The sequence below is a fragment of the Chroicocephalus ridibundus genome, chromosome 8 (assembly GCF_963924245.1).
Source record: "Chroicocephalus ridibundus chromosome 8, bChrRid1.1, whole genome shotgun sequence".
Taxonomy (NCBI): domain Eukaryota; kingdom Metazoa; phylum Chordata; class Aves; order Charadriiformes; family Laridae; genus Chroicocephalus; species Chroicocephalus ridibundus.
In genome coordinates, this window is record NC_086291.1 from 41,359,535 (window position 1) to 41,380,025 (window position 20,491).

At 57.5% G+C, this 20,491-nt stretch overlaps 2 protein-coding genes across 6 annotated transcripts in view; both read left to right on the plus strand.

Annotated features, from left to right (window-relative positions):
• MGRN1 (mahogunin ring finger 1) overlaps positions 1 to 16,122 on the plus strand; it is a 58,243-nt gene extending 42,121 nt beyond the window's left edge. Inside the window, exons 9-18 of one of the 4 annotated variants that reach the window (XM_063344016.1) lie at positions 2,748 to 2,816; positions 5,014 to 5,173; positions 7,638 to 7,747; positions 8,968 to 9,033; positions 11,573 to 11,796; positions 12,723 to 12,846; positions 13,376 to 13,421; positions 14,387 to 14,494; positions 15,169 to 15,213; positions 15,784 to 16,122. In XM_063344016.1, coding sequence (XP_063200086.1) covers positions 2,748 to 2,816; positions 5,014 to 5,173; positions 7,638 to 7,747; positions 8,968 to 9,033; positions 11,573 to 11,796; positions 12,723 to 12,846; positions 13,376 to 13,421; positions 14,387 to 14,494; positions 15,169 to 15,209 — 948 coding nt within the window. In that variant the 3' untranslated portion in view covers positions 15,210 to 15,213; positions 15,784 to 16,122. The remainder of the gene's footprint in view (positions 1 to 2,747; positions 2,817 to 5,013; positions 5,174 to 7,637; positions 7,748 to 8,967; positions 9,034 to 11,572; positions 11,797 to 12,722; positions 12,847 to 13,375; positions 13,422 to 14,386; positions 14,495 to 15,168; positions 15,214 to 15,783) is intronic. The other 3 variants (XM_063344014.1, XM_063344017.1, XM_063344015.1) reach the window with 3 other exon arrangements.
• Positions 16,123 to 16,863: 741 nt separating this feature from the next.
• Positions 16,864 to 19,865, plus strand: NUDT16L1 (nudix hydrolase 16 like 1). 2 transcript variants are annotated; one of them, XM_063343605.1, is made up of 3 exons: positions 16,866 to 17,133; positions 17,567 to 17,827; positions 18,839 to 19,865. In XM_063343605.1, exons 1-3 carry the CDS (start codon positions 16,906 to 16,908, stop codon positions 19,310 to 19,312), a joined length of 963 nt encoding a protein of 320 aa, XP_063199675.1. In that variant the 5' UTR covers positions 16,866 to 16,905; the 3' UTR covers positions 19,313 to 19,865. The 2 variants fall into 2 exon arrangements, with proteins under 2 accessions (XP_063199676.1, XP_063199675.1); XM_063343606.1 differs by lacking the exon at positions 17,567 to 17,827 and having other exon boundaries at positions 16,864 to 17,133.
• The last annotated feature ends 626 nt before the right edge of the window (positions 19,866 to 20,491 follow it).

The following is a 20,491-nucleotide window of genomic DNA, read 5'->3' on the forward strand; positions in this document are numbered from 1 at the left end:
CCGGAAAGGAGTCTATCGAGCACGCGAAGGCAGGTTTGTAGTGGAACATCCAGAAGAGGCTGCCTGAGCACTGAGGGAGCAGAGCAGTGCGATGCCAGTGGTGCCTCCTTCTCGCATACTCTTCTGATCAGAGAAGAGCATTTGTGAGCTGATGAAAAGCCGCTCATTTATCTTGCTTGTGGGTTTTTGGGGAGATTTAAAAGTATTTTTAATTTTTTTTTAAAGCGGTGCTTACATGGCTGTGAGCTCTCCGAGTCGGTGTTGGGTTACCATGCACACTAGCACAGTGTGTGTACCGTTCTCCGTTTAGCACTCTGGGCTCCCCAGATGGAGGGCTTTCTTGCTGGAAGTGCTCTCTGGGGAAGCTCCCACCCTACCACAGTATGGTTAGCTGACTCCTGCAGCGAAACAGTGTGTGCTTGTCTGTCTGTACTGGCAGAGCGTGTAACCTTCCCACTCAGTGTTTGGTCGTGGGTACTTTTTTTTTTTTATTGGCAGTTTGTGAAATGTAACGCGCTTATGTTCTCTCCTATGGCTATTAAAATAGGAGTATCTCTTGCTAGAAGAACACACAGTACCACTGAAACTGAGATGGCGTCTGCACCCATAAGAGCATAGGTATAGACTAATGTCTGAAGTAAACCATTTGTATAACACTTTACATTCTTCCCCATCGCTCCTTTTCTTTTGCCTTCCTCTCCTTGCCATTGCCGGGTACCTTTTGTGTGCATTGATCTCTAAAGCTCTTTGGGAGGCGGAAGCAGCAGCTAATGAGCTGAACTGCTTTGTTCTCTCAGCTGAGATCAGTTATAATGTATTTACCAACCTGTTTAAAGAAATTCGGCATGGATGAATACAAACAGATGGATCAGCAGAAAAACATGACCTGGACTTGGCCAGTGGCTCCTGTGTGCATCAGCTGAGGCTGTATATAGCAACAGAAGCCTTTGGAAGGATGACGTGGTGCGGGATGGGTTGGAGAAGCGTGAAGGTGAAGGACTGCATTGTGTACAATCACCTCCTCATTATTTCCTCCTCCTCTTTCAAAACCTAGAGATCTTTCTAGTAAGAGCCATGTTGCACTGCTCACCCTTTTCTTAGTGGGACACAAGCTTCTTGGTGAGTTTTAAAGCCAAGCAGCAAAAGAAATGCAGACTCCTGAAGAGACTGGTCTTTTCCTTCCTGACCTCTTCTGTACTTTGAGTTGACTGCTTCTGCACTCGCTGTCACCCGTCGTGATCCTCCGAGGAGTTGGGATGCTGTAACAAGCCTCTGCTTGAAAAGTCGAGTTACAAAAGGACATCTCCCACATAATTGTTCCCAAACTTCCTGGGTGAGTTGTGAGCCACTGCGGAGGATTTTGCTCAGCAGTCCAACAGCTGACCTCATTGCCTTGAAATGTGGGCCTAGAACAGATTGTCTGTAAGCTGCACGCTGAGTTAAACGGGGCGACTCTGGAATGAGTCTGTTCAAGCTGCTGCATCCCAGCTCAGAGCATTTCTGAACTGGCAAACGGGCTGGATATAGCTAGCTCCTGCCCCTATCTTGGCGTGTGATGTCACCTTCAGCACTGAAATCCCATGGCAGAGCCATTGCTCCTCTGAGCACCTGGCTTGACAAAAGGCGAGGAGAGAGGCAAATTACATGTGTAAATGGCAAAACCCCTGGGACTGAGGAGCTGTTGAAGCACTGGATTCCCAGTGGCTTGGCTTCACTGCATGGTGTCAACTGGACAGTTACTGGAGGTGACAGGAAAGCGTTTCCTTCCCCTGTTCATGAGATGTGTCAGTTTGATACCTTGCAACCCCTTCACCATCTTACCTGTTGCAGGGTTTTGTGCAGAGGAACATGCCCTGTTCTGGGGAAGCTGCTGTGTAGCAGCAGATCTTGGGACACTTTGTGCATCCTTGTAGAGGCTAGAGTCTCTACTTGCTGGCTAAGCTAGGGAAGAGCAGAAAACACCCCACAGTGTTCTGCTGGGACTTGGACTATCAGCCTTTCTTACCTCTTACTGCTTTAATTCAGCTGCTCGGGGGAGTTTGCGGGCAGCTGCCAGCGTTTGTGTAAAGGCAGCCCCAGGTTTGGGGCTGTGAGCAGCTTTCACTGTGCCTGGAGCACTTTCTGCCACCACACACCCCAATTTAGAGGTGCCACCAAGGGCCTGGAGATGGTAATAAATGATACTGCACTAAAGTTGTCCTTCGAGTGCTTCTCATGCTAAGGGAGATGGTTTGTCTGTCTCTGGTAGCTTGACCTTATGCTCCCAGGTGATGAACAGGGAGTGATGTGCAGCCATTGATGTGCCAGTAACGATCTGTTGGTGGCAGAACTTCTCCTGAGGTTACAAAGATGGGTGGAAGTTCATCTTGGTTAAAGTTAAGCAGTGCTTTGTAGAAGGAAAGGACTGTGGAAAGCTGATTGCCTCCGTCTTATTTGAGCTATGGGTTCATACTCCCTTTTGATCTCTGAGACAAGCAGAGTACTTGTTTTGTAGATGATTTTGATAGTGTTGGAAGTGGCCAGTCTGCTCAGACCAGACAGGACAGGCACCACTTTTGAGCAAGGAAAGACTCATTCTCTCAACTATCCTTTGCGATATTTGTTTCTGTTAACTTTTTCATTTAGCTGTAGGGGATCTGACTGTTGTGGGGATAACATGGACATTTTGACATGGAGAAGGAGGGGAGGTGATCACGAAACAGCAACGACAGAGCATCTGTCACTCCAACTGTTGTCTTCTTCCCTAGGTTGACCGGGTGAGCTATCTGCTTCAGGAGATCTACGGCATCGAGAACAAAAATAACCAAGAGACCAAGGTAAAGGTGCTCAGAGAGCTTCTACTCCCCGAGCTGTGGATTTCCAGCCTCTACCTTCTGCTTTTGAGCTTAACTATGGGACCTGGCTGGGCAACGTGGAGGTGCTTCCCAGATTGATTGTCAAGTCTGTGTCATTCCTGCAGGCACTGAAGAAGCCTGAGGATGGCAGGTCCTCACTGCTGTAAAGCCCAAACAGTCAGTGGAGTTGTGCTGAGATAATTTTAGGTAGCATGAGACTCATCAAGATGTTCCCTGGGGCAGGGATTGCTGGGTGAGAAAGCTATCGGTGTCCCATGGGCGTTTCAGAGCACTGATTTTTAGGGCCTGTAGAGACAGCCGTGGGCCAGTGTCACTGCCTCTCTGCAGTCAAGGCAGTTGTGCCTCTGCTTTGCTCCTGTGGCTCCTTCATGTTCTCCTGTTTTGGGGAGGGGGGCTGCATATTCCTGTAGCGATGCAGGGAACTGAGTTCCTTAGGGCATGCCAGTGTCCAGAGAGCAGCCTGCATCCCCAGCAGGAGGGAGCACAGCATCACTAAGGGAAGTGTATGCAAATGCCTTAACCAGAAACATTGCCTGTCTTTAGGCAGGAGCTTCTGCTGCATCCCAGCCTGCTGCACATCCCCGTGCAGATTACGTGACTGCTTAACGCTTGCTTTAGCCTTATGTAGAGCTGCCCTTTGCTGCCACCTGGGTTGCAGAGTGTACCAAGTGCTGGCTTCAGGATTAGACCGCTCTGGTGTGTGTAGTGCGTGATTTGCAAACAGAGGAGTAGCCACAGAGCAAGACAGGCAGGATTTCCAATCCAAGCCATGCTGTGTCCTGCCCAAAGCATCCTGTGATATCTACCTATCTGTGCCACTAGTTAGCGCCTGAGGAGGCAGGAGGGAGAAGTCTTTTCAAAGATTTTTCTTGCACAGGATCTATTTAAGAGGATCGAAGGCTTCCATCTGGGTTCCCCAAGGTCTTCTGATGATTCTTTTGATTTAGCAATCACACATTTGTGGCCTATCAGACAAGTGGCCTGGGCCCATTTTTGTTCTTCCTAGTATACTTATCAAACTGTATGAATAGGAAAGCAAAAAGCCTGCCCTCCCTGCCTCCCAAAATAAATGAGGAGTGCATGTGACAGGGGAGACAGACTTGCAGCCTTTTGTGGGGATAGTCAGCAGGCTGGGGGTGGATGTGACAGCAGCAGATGCTGTATATTGCTGTTTACACCAAAGTTGCACGTGGTATAGCATGTGTTAGCCCTGGTGACCAAAGGGGCCTCGTCAAGTGGGACCAGGTGAAGGTGGAGGGTGGCCCATGATGGGTCATCGGTTTGGTGGGCTCTGGCATAACTTCCATGGCATCAGTGGGGTTTCTCAAGTGTCAGTGAAGAGAGTTCTTGTGGTTCAAGGGTGGGTTTCTCCTCCCAGCAACATCTTGCTCAGTGGCTGTAATCCAGTTTGTGGGGCTCTGAGTGATTGAAAGACTTGTGTCATGCACGTTCACGGGTTCACACTGACCTCTTTACCAGGGTAGCCGTGAGCAGGTGAGCATCCCAGGCTGCTTCTCCTGCAGCTGCACTGAAGCTTGTGCCAGCGGAGGAGACTGGCGAAGATGTTGTAGCAGGAGAACCACTCACTCACTCCATCACTGTTCAAAAGACCTGTGGAAACTGGGCTAGACATGGCTGGAGAGTCTCCTTCTGTCCAGCCTTGGGGCGGCCTGACCTGCTGCCTGCCACAGTCAGCAAGCAGCTCCTTTTGGGCTGCTCTCTCTCTCTGTGGACATGGGGCAAAAAGGCTGGACTGCCAAAGAGCCAGCTTCCCTGCTGACCCTGGGAGCCACCAGGCTGGCAGACGGGAGCTTGTTCTTGGTCCCCCTCAGGCAAGGGGATCCCTACCCCAAAGGGGCTCCCTCTGTGCACAGCCTAGCTCTGGGGAAGGAGAGCTACGCCATGAATTCACAGCGCAGTGCCTAGATCTCTGACCTTAGTGAGCTCAGAGCAGAGCCCTGAGAGGAAGGAGTGTCTGTAGCAGGGTTGTGTGGGCTAGAGCTTGCTCTCCTTGAGAAACCCCTGCTGAGAGCTTTGGAAAGAGAATGCCAGCTTCTCACAGCCTTTTGGGTGGGAAACTTCCCCATGCTCCAGAGTCCCGTGGCAGTTTGGCGTGGCTTTTACCATTCACATGCCAACCTCTTGCCTGTGATTGCAGCCTTCGGATGACGAGAACAGTGACAACAGCAACGAGTGTGTGGTTTGCCTGTCGGACCTCCGTGACACCCTCATTCTGCCCTGCAGACACCTCTGTCTGTGCAATTCCTGTGCTGACACCCTGCGCTACCAGGCCAACAACTGCCCCATCTGCAGGCTGCGTGAGTATGTGCCCAGGAAACAAGGGCATCTTTCTCCCTCCTGCGGCTCCTGTTAAGTCAGTACAGGCTGTGAGAGGGAGTGTGTATTTTATGCACCCCACCCCAAGGCTCAGCATCAAACATGCTCCTGCTCTCGCTGGCACCTGGAGATTCCTGGCACCCAAAATAACTGTCCTCAAAAAGAGGGAAGGAAGAGAGCACATGGGAGAACAGCCCTTTGTCCAGTGCCTCCCTGGCCACTTGCTCTCTCCTTGGGATGGATCTGAAGGTGCAGGTGCTCTGAGCCACGCCATGTGGGCAGTTCTTGTGTTTTGGTGAAGAAGATGGAAAATCCCCCAAAGGAGGAGACATAGAAGCTTTATCCTGAGAGTATCTGGCCGAGACAGCAGCCAGCCCCACCAGAGGGCTGTCCAAGTACTTTGCATGATTTTTTTTTCCCCTCTGACAACCTTACTTTGACTTCACCAGGAAGGCAGAGATGAGATAACAATCAATTTGGAGTCCTTTGCTTTGCCAGGAGAGTTAGGAGGATCTGCTTAACCCCTGTATTGCTCAGCTCCCAAAAGATGGAAGAAATGAAATGCCTCACTCAGGCAGCACTTGCTTAATTCCATGTCTTTTCTCAAAAGCACAGAGGCATAGGAATCTCTTGAGAAAATGCCTGTGTTCTTGCTGAAATAGACAGATCATGTGTTTTACCTGTTCTTGTTCTCTGAGGTATTTGATTGCTTCTAATTGATACTTCTCAGGAAAAGAAGAAAAAGCCTGACAGATGTTTGGCCTGAGAAATTAAGTCTTAACAGTTCAAACTTGGCAAAGATGCAGTAACATCTGATCTTGTGAAAGATCTTATCAGAGGAAGTGCCAGACGGCTTTGACTCTAAGTAGCACAACTTAAAGCACAGGAACAGCATTACACAGAATCACAGAACTGTAGGGTTGGAAGGGACCTCTGGAGATCATCCAGTCCAACCCCCTCCCAGAGCAGGGTCACCCAGAGCAGGTGGCACAGGAACGCGTCCAGGCGGGTTTGAATGTCTCCAGAGACAGAGACTCCACCACCTCTCTGGGCAGCCTGTGCCAGTGCTCTGCCGCCCTCACAGCAAAGAAGTTCCTCCTCATGTTTAGGTGGAACTTCCTATGCTCAAGTTTGTGCCCGTTACCCCTTGTCCTGTCCCTGGGCACCACTGAAAAGAGCCTGGCCCATTCTCCTGACACCCACCCTTTAAGTATTTATAAGTGTTGATAAGGTCCTCCCTCAGTCGTCTTTTTTCCAGACTAAAAAGACCCAAATCCCTCAGCCTTTCTTCATTAGAGAGATGTTCCAGTCCCCTAATCATCTTGGTAGCCCTTTGCTGTCCCCTCTCCAGCAGTTCCCTGTCCTTCTTGAACCAGGGAGCCCAGAACTGGACCCAGCACTCCAGATGTGGCGTCACCAGGGCGGAGCAGAGGGGGAGGATGACCTTCCTCGGTCTTCAGCCACACTCTTCTTGATGCCCCCCAGGATGCCATTTGGCCTTCTTGGCCACAAGGGCATATTGCTGGCTCATGGGCATCCTGTTGTCCACCAGGACTCCCAGGTCTCTTTCCATTAGCTCATCTGCATGCTGCAGTGGAGTAGGTTGTAGTTGTTTGGAAAGTGCCCCCATGTCAGACTTTCTGGGAATCTGTTTCTGGGGAGGGCAGAGGCAGCGAGGATAGGTTTGCACCTCTGTCCTCTGACTCTAGGCTGATCTTGCAAGCATCTGGGTGCTACAAGAAATGCCTGGGCTTTTCCTTGTGTGCGAGCAAGTCCTTACAGCTGCATCAGAACAGATGTCTGGCTCATTCATATGTGCCCTTGGCACAGAGGAACTAACAATATTAAAGATCTGCAGATAGAAAATGGGACTGTGGGCAGGGAGTGGAGATCAAAGCTGTTGTGGTGGGAGGACCAAGGGATTGCTGAGCTGGAGACAGGAGTTCAGCCACTAACCCTCTGGCTGGGTTTGAAGCTGTTGCAGAGCCTCTCACCACCAGAGAGTTGGCCAGTGAGTGAGCAGCCGATGGCAGGAGCGATGCTTCCAGCGCCAGCTGGACCCCAGGGTTTTACATGAGGTCCCCCACCATTCTCGCAGTGTGCTGCCCGAGGCGAGCTCATGTGTTCGTTATTGTGTTGTATGGTGTCAGGCCTGAAGCACCTCTGTACGTGACTGTACCGGGGCAGGCAGTACCTGTTCTCCACAAGGGCTATGAGTACCCAGACGTTTTTGGCCAGCAGATGTCTCTCCAGTATAGACCAAACAACTAGAAGCCAGACCATAGCGTTTGGCCTTGGTGTGCTCCATAGCCCTGCTCCCCATGCACACATGGAGCTCCCCCATGCTGATGGCATGTCTGTGGCGAGCTGAGTTGCTCCTGCACGTGTCTGGCATGGCCTGGTCTTGTATGGCTGCGTGGTCACCTGCCTGCTGTTCTCTCCTAGCCTTCCGCGCTCTGCTGCAGATCCGGGCTGTGAGGAAGAAGCCGGGAGCTCTGTCGCCGGTGTCGTTCAGCCCTGTCTTGGCACAGAGTGTTGACCATGACGAGCACTCCGTAAGTACCTCGCAACCCCGTGTACAAAGCCTGGGCACTGGTCTCAGCCTGAGCAGAGCAGCTTGTGCATGCACGAGTTGCTTGGCCTGATGGCTGGCGTCCCTGGGACCTCAGGAGGTGCGCTCAGGCCTTGGAGCGAGGTCTTCCTGAGCAGTGCAGCCTTTCTTCGGGTAATGGTAGGACTAGAGGGAATGGATTAAAACTAGAGATGGGTCGATTCAGACTGGATGTTAGGAAGAAGTTCTTCACCGTGAGGGTGGTGAGACACTGGAACAGGTTGCCCAGAGAGGTGGTGGATGCCCCATCCCTGGTAGTTTTTAAGGCCAGGCTGGATGGGGCTCTGAGCAACCTGATATAGTGGGAGGTGTCCCTGCCCATGGCAGGGGGGTTGGAACGAGATGATCTTTAAGGTCCCTTCCAACCCTAACAATTCTGTGATTCTTGTCAACCCTGCTAGACAGCCAGGATCTCTCCTCTTGAGGATTAGTAATACGGCTGGTTTTAGCCAAGTGCCCTCCCGTCTTTTGGAGGAAGCAAATCCACAGAAACCTCAGTCTGAGGATATTTCTCAGGGCCTGTCCCAGCAGAAAAGTGGCAGTCTCTGGGCACTTCAGGGTGGGAGCTGGGACAATGGGAGGGGTTCCAGTTTGACTTGCACGCACATCTGTGTGGCAGCACGCTCTGATGAAATGCTCTTGGCATCGAGGTTCTCAGCATGGTGGCAGAAAGGCCTCTTTGTGCCAGCCTCCCTGAGTGATCGGGGGCTCGGCAGGCAGCTGAGGGAGCGTGGGATGGAAAGTGTGGTGCTGGTGGCCTCGGGGCCCAGTCGCATGTCCCCAGTGCGGTGAGGGCAGCAGGTCGTTGCCTGAGCAGTGCTTGTTGCACAGCTGGCTCTGGCGAGACGCACGAGATCAGAGTGAGGAGAGGGAGATCTGCATCTAGATCATCTTACAGACTTTCATGGAAACAGAAAGATACTGTCACAGGAAGAGCCTGGTTTTACCCATCTGTCCTCTGCAGCGTTGTAGCCCTGCTGCCTTCAACTGGGGCTAAGAAATAAGGCAGGGGAGAAACCCCAAGGGTTGTTGTGAAGGATGGTGTGGTGGTGTGGCAAGGAAGCAGGTGCTGTCACCTGCAGTGAGGTGAGGAGATGCTGTGTATCTCTTCCTGTCACTAACCTCAAGAAACAGCTTCTTTAAAACATGGTTTTCTCTTGACAGTGTCCCTTTAAACCCCTTAAAGTGAGCACTGTCTCCCTGCCCAGCAGGAAGCCTAGAAGGGAAACAGTAAGTGGACTTGGTTGTACTTGGCTCCTACAGCAACTCTTTGCAAGCGGCATCACTAGCACCTGGAAGAGTCACACATGCGAGGGCTTGCTAACACGCTGGGTTTGACTTGTGCCCCTGCACGGGCTGTCACGCTCCACGTGCCGCCTCCATTTTAGCGGCGATTCGCTCACACCCTGCACGGACCATCACTGACCTCCCTGGTTTGCGTGTGGAGGAATAAGCGCGATGGAAGCAGCTTGCCACAGGGGCTGACGCTGGCTCTCAGGGACTGTCCCCAGGTCCTGAGCCTGTCTGCTTTATAGTTCCTGGCCAAAACATTTTTCGTAGCTTTGTAGGACTGTGGGTAAGCTGCTGTCCCCTTGGCTCACCCAAAAGCTTGCACTTGTCTCATCCCCGTGGCAGTCTGGCATGGGCACATCTTGTTGTGGTTTCCACCCCCGGTGCTGGGATGTAGAGGTAGACAGATAGGCACGGTGGGACCAGGTCTTGCGTTTGGGAACACTGGCTGCAATGGGCTGTTTCGCTTTTACAGAAACGGGAAGGATGGAGCTTGTTTTGTTGGGGCCTCTGCGAGTTGGTGTGACAGTGTGTAACTGGGACACCGTGCTGAGGACAGTGTGAATGGCAATTGTGGGGGACCAGGAGCCGGGAAGGGGAACGGTGAGGGTGGGAGGGTGTCCCCCAGGCCAGGAAGGGTCTGTTTGTGCCCTCTTTGTGTACTCCCATCAAATGCAGCTACAGCTTTCATCATATCAAGGAGCCTGCAGTTTTCTTTTGCTCAAGCCGGCCTAGACGGTTGGCCTCATGAGGAACATGACTTGCTGTGCTTGTCAGGTCTGGAGAAAACCAGAAGTTGGGTTCAGGTAATGAGGCTATTGGAAGCTTGGCACGACCCTGCCTCTCTGCAAGCCTCCTGCAGCGACGAGCAGTCCTCCTGCTGGAGCAGTGGGCTCCATGGGTGGTGTAGTGGTAGTAGTGCAGTAGTGCCAGGAGACAGCAGTGTCTCTTAGGCTTGTTTGAAAGCTCGGTAACTTGCAGTGAGGATGTTGTAACCGTTGGCTGAGAAATCCTTCTCCTCTGAGCTTTCACCACAGCGAACCAAAAGGAGCAGCCTTTGAACCCTCCCGCCTTGGTCTACACAGCCAGGAGAAAATGTTCCAAATGCGAGGCCGGGGGGGTTGTCTCCCTGACTTTTCTGTCCATGAAATAGCAGCTTGGAGCTGCTGTCTGGAAATGAGTTTTCATGGAGGTGGCTTTTGGCCCCACCGCCTACAGGTGGCAGCAACTGTGAACCGATTCCTTGCTCAGCCGTTGGTTATCTTGCAATCACCAGCTGTGGTCTTCAGCGCAGCACGCTCATAGCCATCACAAGACCAATATTTAGGGGATGTGGGCCTATGCTTGACCCCAGGTGCCTCTCGTTCCTTCCTCCCTGTCAGATCTATCTCCTTCTGTGACCACCAGTGAGTCAGTTCAGCAATCAGCTCGCACCAGATTAGCGGCTGCGTTGGAACAGGTTGCTGGGCAGGCTCATCTGCAGCTGTGAGTGGGAGATCAGGCACAGAGAAGCTACAGGAGTTCATGGACAGGCTTCGCAGCAGCACGCCATCTTAGGTACACCACAGAACCCCCTCCCTGAGGATATAGGGCTGAAACAGCTCAATTTAATGTAAGCCTGCACTGCTGCAACCTCGTCTCCTTGCAGCAGGCTGGGCTGAGCTGCCTGTGGCCCACTGGGTTGCAGCATAAACCCTGTTTGTCTTCGAGTCCACAGGATCTTTATGATCATGAGGAAACCAGCATTGGTTTAATGGCTTTGCAAGGGTCCCTTTGGCAGCTTAGCGAGTTACAGAGGGAATGGGAGTTGGTGTGGTTTTGCCCTCCTCCTTTACGAGGTCAGTGGTTCTGTGATCCCTTTCCTACCTTTCAGCAGAGGTGACTGTGCAGAGAGCCAGCGTGAGCAGCTCAGAGGACCGAGACCATAGGAGAGGTGGAAGTGGTGGAGGCTCCGAGGACCAGCTCCCAGCTGGTGCACACATGCTCCCCTCCTTCGACTCTCTCTCGGTGACACTGGTGGTGCTGTCAAACAGCTGCGTGTACCAGGGCTGGGAGCCCAAGTGGGGTGCTTGCTGAGCTGGAAGGGTCTCTGAACCATAAAGGAACTTTTAGGAGAAAAAAACCCATGTATTTTCTAGCAGCTTTGTTAGGAACCTGCTTTCTCACCCTCCTTGTCTGGCTCTTGAAAGACCTCCCTTGTATGGCAGGGCGGGTGCTGAGCCACATTCTGGCTTGCTGAGGTGCCCAATCTCTCAAGCTCCAGAAACTTGCCTGGACCATTGGTGTTACAACCCCCAGGGGAGTGTGTGGCTGTGGGGAAGGGGGCTGAGGCTCTCTGGAGAGGTGGCTGTGGGGATGGGCTGCTTGGGAGCGCAGTGTGGGAGATGCAGGGCTGGGCTGCAGCAGGGCCTCCCCTTTCTAGGGGGGCTTCCAGCCTGGTGAGGGCTTCTTAACCTACCCCTCTCTTTCTCACCCACAGAGCTCTGACAACATCCCTCCAGGCTACGAACCCATTTCCTTGCTGGAAGCACTGAATGGCCTTCGCTCTGTTTCCCCCTCCATCCCGTCAGCTCCTCTGTATGAAGAAATCAACTACTCGGGTGTGGTGGATGGGATGCCGCCTGCGAGCCGACCGCTTGTTGGGATGGACAGAGCCGTGGAGAGCAGCCACCAGAAGGGCAAGCGGAGCAAGTCGCCAGATAGGTCAGCATGGGGACGGAGGGGCACACTCCTCTTGCAAGCCCTGAGGGCTTGTGGCCACATGCACTGGGAGCCAGGAGAGGGCTCCGACTGGTCCAGTCACTGGTAGCACTGCTAACTCAGAATTTGAGGAGGCCAGTGAGAGAACTGGGACACCAACCCTGTCTTCAGCCTGAGGTGACCGGCTTAAGTCTCCTAAGGGCTGGCTTTGTCACCAAAAGAAAGAGGATTTTTAACAAGGAGATTTCCTCCAAACATTAGATGAAAATGTCTTCTTTCCAATGCAGTTAGTCCCTCAATCTGCATTTGACATCTAAACCTTGTTGGATTTCAGCTTTCCATGGAGTTCCCCAGAAACAAAAGAATGGGGAGGGAAGTGACCTGAGTTTCAGAGCACAAAATGCTGAGTGATGCCCTTTAGTTGTTGTCTGAAGCCTCCTCTAGTGGCCTTGTGATGGAGGATGTAGGTGTGGATGCCGTGGAGTGGGCAGCCCACTGCAGGTGCCCTTTATGTGTCCCTCGCGGGGCCGTACAGATGGGGTCAGACAGGGTTTGTTCCTGGCACTCCTCACTATGCTCCATTCCAAATTTCCCCCTGGGAAGGGAGCCTGTGAAGGTGTGAGGAGCAGCGTGGGACCTGGGCCTCTCGCTTTCCATGCAAAGGCAGTTTTGTCCCAGTTGTGTTACTGTGCCGAAGCTCTGCACCGCTTGGCTCTGTCCCCGAAACTCTGCTGCTGCTGTTCTCCCTGTAGCTGATACTGGAGAGGGCCCTGGTGAATTTAGCTCAATAATTTGAGCTCCTGCTCATGCTGCTGGTGGAGGGACAGGGCAGGGGTGGTGACAACTTGAGCTGCTGCCACCAAATCTGCCAGGGCCCCTGGTGCTGGCAGCACTGCAGCTCCTTGCAAATGGAGTTTCTCTTGCCACAGCACACTACGGTCTCCCTCGTCCCCAATCCACGAGGAAGATGAAGAGAAGCTCTCTGAGGACTCGGACTCGCAGCCACCACTGAGCGGGGGTGAGCTGGTCCTGAGAGAGACGAGCTCTCCAGAAGTAAGTGTGCTCCACTGGGGAGCTTCTCCGAGCCAGAGCTCTTCTGGGGGGGGGGGGCTTCATCTGGGACACGGGAGGTTCCTTGTGAAGGGCCATCCCTTCCTCAGTGACAGGGCAAAGATGAGCTTGTTAGCACGAGTAGCCCAGAGCCAACAGTCTCGGCTGCCTTGGTTTACCTGTAGGGCTCCACAGGGAAGCTCCCTGTGCCCCTAACACCTCTTTGGGAGCGTTGGAAAGCCACTTGGCTGGAGCCGTGTCAGAGCTGACCTTCCCCCAGCCTCCTGGGCGGGCCCAGCAGTGTTTGGGGCAGGGCTGGCAGCTGGGCCTTGCTGGGCTTCCAGCACCCATTGCCTCTAAAACTCCTTCATCCCAGCCCGTGGTGCCACAGCGCTGGTGGGTGGCCCCTTGCTCCCCCTGGGAAATGAGTCCCTGGCCCCGAGCACAGCTCTTTGGAGACAGCCAGAGCAGGAGACAAGCGCAGCAAAGGCCTCCAGCCCGCAGAAGTAACCTGTGCTGTTCTTCCTTACAGAGTGTGGCAGGGGAAGAGATCGAGGAGGCCTCGTCCCTGCAGCTGGGTAGGTGTACGCTTGGCCGTGGGGCTGGCCAGACCTCATCTTGGTGTCCAGCTCTGCTGTGGTGGGACAGGGGACAGTTGGGGAATGAACATATGAGTTCAGAAACATCCAGCCCCCAAAGTCCATCTCTGAGCTGCTGTGCTTCACCAGAGAAAGGCACTGGGGTCTCTCCTGGGAAGTGTGTGGGGGGGCAAAATCAAAAAATCTCACTGGTTTATTTGCCAAGCGTAGAATCATGGAATGGGTTAGGTTGGAAGGGACCTTAAAGCCCACCCAGTGCCACCCCCTGCCCTGGGCAGGGACACCTCCCACCAGACCAGGTTGCTCCAAGCCCCATCCAACCTGGCCTTGAACACCTCCAGGGATGGGGCAGCCACAGCTTCTCTGGGCGACCTGGGCCAGGGGCTCACCACCCTCACAGCAAAGAATTTCTTCCTGATGTCTCATCTAAATCTCCCCTCTTCCAGTTTGAAGCCATTACCCCTCGTCCTATCACTGCACGCTCTTGTAAAAAGTCCCTCTCCAGCTTTCTTGTAGGCCCCCTTCAGCATCTCTCCATGCTGTGAGCTCTACACAAGTAGAGCTTTCTGTGCCATGGGCTGTCTCCTCGCATGGCGGAGTGGGAGACGACTGTGTGCACCACTGTGGTCCCAGTGAGAGCATGGCCACGGTACTGGGCATGCAGGATGTTCCCCGTGTCTTTGTGATGGGCCTCTGGTGCTCAGTCAGCATCCAGAGGGCAGAGAGGGGAGTGCTGGTTGCCTTTTGGGGCATGAACCCCCATATGAAGTGGTGGCTCTTCGACTCTGTGACCTGGGCCAGTCTGACCAGCTCTCCTGAGACCTCTGTGGGGCTGGGGGGACCTGGGGACCTTCCTCACGTGGGAGATCTCAACCTGTCCTGACCGCGTGCCCCTGCAGAGCTGGTCCTGGGGACTGAGGGGCTGTGCTTTTGTCTGGCTCTAGGTAGCCGCCCGCCTTCCGTCGAAGACGTGCTGCAGGACGGCAGCTGCGGCGAGCACAGGAGCCTGACACAGTCGGAGAGCGATCCTCCGGTAGACGTCTACCTGCCAGGTAATGGCTGCACTGTTGGGGTCGGAGGCACCATTGCTGCTGACCTGCTGCGTTTGCAGCCCCGGTTCGAGTCACTGAGGGTCCCGGGTGGGGGTTGTGGACCGTGTGCCTGACCATGGCAGCCTCCCTGGCTGGGGTGGCATGCTCCATCCTCGGGATGGGACAGGGATGCATTTGCCTGGAGTGTGGGCTCCCGCTTCCTCCCAGTGGGCAGAGCGAGCTGTGGGCAAGGGGGGCTAACACAGAGGTAACTCACTCCCTACTTCTCTCTCCTCCTCCCTCACCCTTTTGTCTCTGTCCTTCCTCTCCTTTCTCCTCTCTGGGCTGTGGACGCTCGATGGCACAGTTTATGTGACGGTGGCCTCCCATGCCTGCCCCCAAACCGCGCTTCTGCTTTCGGCTGAGGGAGGGGAACCATCTGGGCCGGCTTCTGGGAGACTGAGCCGGCGTGGGGGGCTGCGGGCACCCCTCTGCCACGGGGCGGTGTTGCGGCAGGGAGGGCCACGGAGTGCCGTGCTTTGCTGGCCAGCGTGGCCATGGGACACTGCGCTGGCCTCGCCCCCGACTGTTGTCGTTGCAGAGTGTTTTCTTCCGTAGAGTCACAGTCTGTTCTGAGCACCTCTCTAATGTCTCCTTCCCTCTCTGTCTGCCTTCCTCCCTCCTGTCTTGGGCAGCACTGGGTCCCGATTCCTGCTCTATTGGTATAGAGGAGTAAGCTGGTACGTCTTCTCGTTCTTCTTACGCGTCGCTGTTGTGTTGGGGCAGCAGGACCCCTCCCGGGAAGGCCAGGAGAGAGCGGGGATGGGGCTGATCCTAGCCATTGGGGTAGGGAAGGAGGGGGCAGCAAACCATCCAGCCTGCACTGCTGGCTCTGTCCTGGCTCCCTTCCCATTCCTGACACCAGCATCCCTGCACGGGTCCCTGCTGTCCCCGAGTGCCGGGACACACCACTCAGGGCAGCAGAAGGCTCAGCCCTCCCCACCAGCTTCTGCTGGGCTCCTGGGTGAGGGTTCTGCTGCCTGGTGGGCACCATGAACATCTGGCTGGCTTCTACCGGTGGCAGATAGTGTGTCCCCTTTGTGTCCCACCCCTGGCTCTTGCTGAACCTGCATCTTAGCAGGGATGGAGCTTGTGGGCTCCTGTGGTCAGTCCAGGGGGCTGGTGGGTGTCCTACTCTCCTTGGCCCATGTTTCCTGTGCCCAGGGCCCAGCACCTTGCCTAGGGCCGCTTAGTCTGACCCCAGCGGTTGGCATTTTTGTGGCTGAAACCCCCATTTCTCCTCAACTCAGGCTCATCCGACTTCACCAAGACGCTCCCCGGCCGTGGCACCGGCAGCCCCACGCAGCCCCTTCTCTTTGAGCAGACGCGTCTTCACCTGGAGGACGAGCAGAATCTCTCGTGAGCGGGGGACCCGCGCACCTCCCTGCCCGCCGGACCCCCAGACATAGTGTTTTTACGTGTGTGGGGGGGGGGTGGGATGGGCGGGCTGGGGTTTTTGGGGTTAAAAAGCAGCAGATGAAGGACACTACCGTTGTATATTTTGTACACACTGAGCACAGCCCTTTGCTGTCACTGCCCCTGTATATAGCCTTGCTGCAGGGCTCTCTGGGGGCGGGGGGGGTGGGGGGGGGTGGCGTGGGGGTCAGCCCCGGCCCACCCCGTTCGGGGTGGGCCGGGGCTGACCCCCACGCCCCCCCCCCCATCCCCCCCGCCATGGATCCCGGCGCTGCCCACGCCGTGTGCCTTGTTCTGCTTCTGCGGCGGCTCCAGGGGCGAGCTCCCCTCCCCTCCCCTCTTCCCCCCCTCTTTATGTTTGTAGGAATAAACCCGTGGAGCAGCCACCTGAGTCCGGCCTTGGCGGGGCGGGGCGGGGCACCGGGAACGGGGACCCCGTGTGCGGCGCTGCGTCCCGCGGGGGGGGGGGGGGCGGGGCCTGGGAGCTTGGGGGGGCGGGGCGTGTGACCGAAGGGGCGGGGCTCTATTCCCTTGGGGCGGAGCCTGGGAGCGGAGGGGCGGGGCCGAATCCCTTGGGGGCGGGGTCTGAATCCGTTGTGGGCGTGGCCACGGCGCCGCTGGGCGGTCATCCAGCCCGCTCCCACCACCTTCCCGGCGTGCCCTTCGGCTTCCCTCCTTCCCCCCCACCCGCCCCGCAAGCTCTGCTCTCATTGGCGGCTCATTAGGCCGTTGCCTAATATGGCGAGCGACGCGGGCAGCAGCGTCCTCTCCGATTGGCCGCCCGCCCCGCCAGGGGCGGGCGCGGCGGGAGGGGTCGGCGGTCGCCGCCGAGAGCCCATTGGCCCCGCGGCGCGCGGCGCGCCGCCACTGGCTGGCGCCGCCGCTTGCCCCGCCTCCTGCGCCGCCGCCGCCGCCGCGCGTGCGCGCAGCGGTCTCGCGGGGCGGGCGGCGAGGCGATGGCGGCCATGGGGGCGATGGCGGCCATGGGCGCGCTGCCGGCGGGCGCGGGGGCGCTGCCGCCGCTGCCGACGCTGGGGGTGCCGGGGGTGCCCGAGCTGAAGCCGCTGACGCGGTACGAGGCGATGCGGCTGGGCCCGGGCTGGAGCCACTCGTGCCACGCCATGCTGTACGCCCCCAACCCGGGCATGCTCTTCGGCCGCATCCCGCTGCGCTACGCCGTGCTGGTGAGGGGCGGGGGGGGCGGGCGGGAGGGGGTGAGACGGGGGCACCGGGACCGGGGCGGGAGCAGGGGGTGCGGGCGGGCCCTCGGGCTGCGGGGGAGGCGGGCTGCGGGCGGGCGGGCCCGGGCGGGCGGCGGGCGGGCTGTGGCCGTTCGGTAGTTGCCGTGCAGGGCGGTAGCATCAGGCTTGGCCGAGGCGGCCCCCGCGGCTGTGCGGCCGGGGCGGCTCCGCCTGGGCTCCCCCCCACTCCCCGGAGCTGTCGGAGACAGTGTCGGTGAACGGTCGTGGACGCGCTGGAGCTGGTAGGGCCGCGCCGGAGGCGGCCGGGAGGCTTCTCCCCCCCCGCGCTGCTCCGCCTAGCCCGGAGGCCTCCCCTCTCCCCCCCGCCACCGGGGGCTCCGCCGTGCCCCATTAACACCATGCGCCTCTATTGCAGATGCAGATGCGATTTGACGGACTACTGGGCTTTCCCGGGGGGTTCGTGGATCGCCGTTACTGGTCCCTGGAGGACGGTCTGAATCGGGTGCTGGGCTTGGGTTTGGGCTGTGTGCGCCTGACGGAAGCTGACTATCTGTGCTCGCACCTGACAGAGGGGCCACATCGCGTGGTGGCACACTTCTACGCCAGGCAGCTGACCCTGGAGGAGCTGCATACCATCGAGATCAGCGCGGTGCATTCCCGAGACCACGGGCTGGAGGTGGGACATCCAGGGAGGGGGTGTGTAGAGCTCTGAGCTAACGGTAGCCCCTCCGCCCCCCCCACCAGCCCCCCACCCCACCCCCCCCAGGGAAGACAAAGCTTCCCTCCTAGGTCTGCTGGGCTCTCGCAGCCCAGCGGGGGAATGCACCGCATGTAGAGCTGCCGCCGGCGAGTGCCGTGCACCGCCGCGTAGCCCCGGTGTTAGGAGGTTTGGCTGCTGGCTGAGGTGGCGTCTCGGGCTCCGGAGCGTAGCGAGCTTGAGCTCCGGCCATTCCCAGTGATCGCCCGCTTAGGGAGGAGCCCTATTTTTACCCGCTTAGCCTCAGGATGCGGGTGAGGTCCGTCTCGCGTCTGGTGGGCATCTCCCCCTGCCCTGGGCTGAGTAAACCTGGACCGGAATCGTGACCCTCGGTGCGGTGATGTGTTGCTCGACCCCGAGTTCTCCTCGGCTTGCACGGAGGTGGTGCGGGAGGCAGATTTCCTCCCCGGTAGCTGGGTCCGGCTGACGCCCTGGGGTAGAGCGGGAGAATTAGGGTCTCCCGGTGCGCCCCGATGGCGCTCGGTGGGTTTCAGCAGCTGCGTGACTGGAGGCAGTTGGCCCCAGGTTGTGTTTGAGGGGGACGCGAGGGTGAGCCGTGGTGTCCCCAGGCAGGGCAGGGTGCGGAGGGGGGAACGGGGCTCCCCGTAGCGGCCTGGGGCAGCGGGATCCCCCTGAAGGGGCAGGAGGGGGAACGGAGCCAGGGCTGGGCTGGGCAGGGAGAGCAGGGGCCTGGAGGGGCTCGGGGTGGCGGGGGTGGTACAGCACAGGGGCTTCAGCCGGGCTGGGCCAGCGCAGGCAGGAGAGGGCAGGGGTCGGTGTGGGGTGGGGGGCAGGATCTGGCAGGGGGGGGCCAGGGCTGTGGGCTGGCGGGGTGCTGGGGTGAGGGTGTGGGGGCAGAGGGTGGTGCGGGGCGGGGGGGGGGCTGGTGCTGTCGTGGCCTCTGCTGAGCTGTGCTCCGTGCTGTTGCAGGTGATGGGCATGGTCCGTGTCCCCCTCTATACCCAGAAGGACCGCATGGGCGGGCTGCCCAACTTCCTGGCCAACTCCTTCGTGGGAACCGCCAAATTCCAGCTGCTCTTTGCCCTGAAGATCTTGAACATGGTGCCGGAGGAGAAGCTGGCCGAGGCGGTGGCTGCTACGCAGAAGCCGAAGAAGCCGGCCATCGACCAGGCAGCGGGGGCGATGGGAAACGCGCCCGCCGCTAAGCAGGCGAACGAGCTGGTGGCGTCAGCTAAAACAGGCAACGAATTGGCAGATAGGGCAGAGAACCAGGCAGTTGCGCAGGCAGCGGCCGAGGCAGCGGAGCAGGCGGTGGCTGGGCTGGAGAGCCAGGCCGTGGCGGAGCAGCTGATGGCTGTGCCGGGGGCTGAGGCGGTGGAGCAGCCGGTGGGGCTGGGGGCGAACGCTGTGGCGGAGCAGCCGGTAGCCGAGCCGATGGAGTGACGCCGCCACGGTTGCGCTTGATTAAAAGTGGGTGAGAATAGAGACTTTCTTCTAACTTTCCAACCCGTCGCTGGCTGCAGTTGCTGCCCACGCGATTCTGCTGCCCAGCCGGGAGGGTTTGTTTGAAGCAGGGGACAGCTATGTATTTTTATGGCCATTAAACTCTAGCGAGCTTCCCAGATCAACCTGCACAGCCCCCTGCAGAGAGTTCATGCACGTGAGGGCGCCGAAGCCTTAGAATTACGCTTTGATTTCAGGGACACACTGCTGCCGTCAGGTCCCAGTTTCATTTTTTTTAAGGAACAAAACCGTCTTATTTTTTAAATGCCCCGTGTTGACTTGGACGCGGCTGTGTTTGCAGCGGACACAGCTGAGGGACGGGGCCGCTGGTCAAAGCAGCTCTGCCAGCGCCGGTGGAAGGGCTCCGGCTCAGGGTGCTGGTGCAATGGGGCAGTGTGTCATGAATTCCCTCTGGGGCCTGGGGGAGCGCTCGTGTGGGTTTCTACCTGGAGATCTGTGGGAGCAGGAAAGTGGAATAAATGGCTTTGCTGAACGCGTCGCAGTCAGGATCGTTCTTGGCTGCTAGCACAGAGCCTGCAGCCGCCCAGAGCTTTGGGGGCAGCTCGGGCAGCGCAGCACCCATCGCTTCCCTCTGCCTCCTGCTCCGTGCTGGACTGTGCCGGGGAGAAGCTGGGGGGCAGGAGAAGGGCAGTGCCTGGAGCAGCCCCCCTCAGCCGGGGGAAGCTGGGGCAGAGGGGGCTGGCTCAGGGAGCTGCATTGCCGCAAACAGTTGTAGGTTTTTTTCTTTGCTGCTGGGTTACTCCAAAATGGCTCATGCACCCAAAGGGCTTCATGCAGGGGCCTGGGGAGAAGGTGGCTGCGCCACTGCAGGTGCCAGAGCACCTCCTGGGCCCTGGCTGTACTGGGGGGGGCGGCCTTCGATCCATCCCTAACGCAGCTGCTGCTGGGGCAGCCAGTGAGGAGCCCGGCTGCACTGAGGCTGTGCAAGGCCCCAGTCCCTGCAGGGTGAGGTATTTCAGCTGAGCCTCAGTAAAATCCTCCACCCATCCAAGAGCCTTGTTGCAACACAGCAGGCGCTGCGCTGGAGGAGCTGCTCCCCGTGTCCCTGCTGTGGCCCTACCCTGTCCCCGCGCTGCCAGCTCTGAGCTCGGATCCCCA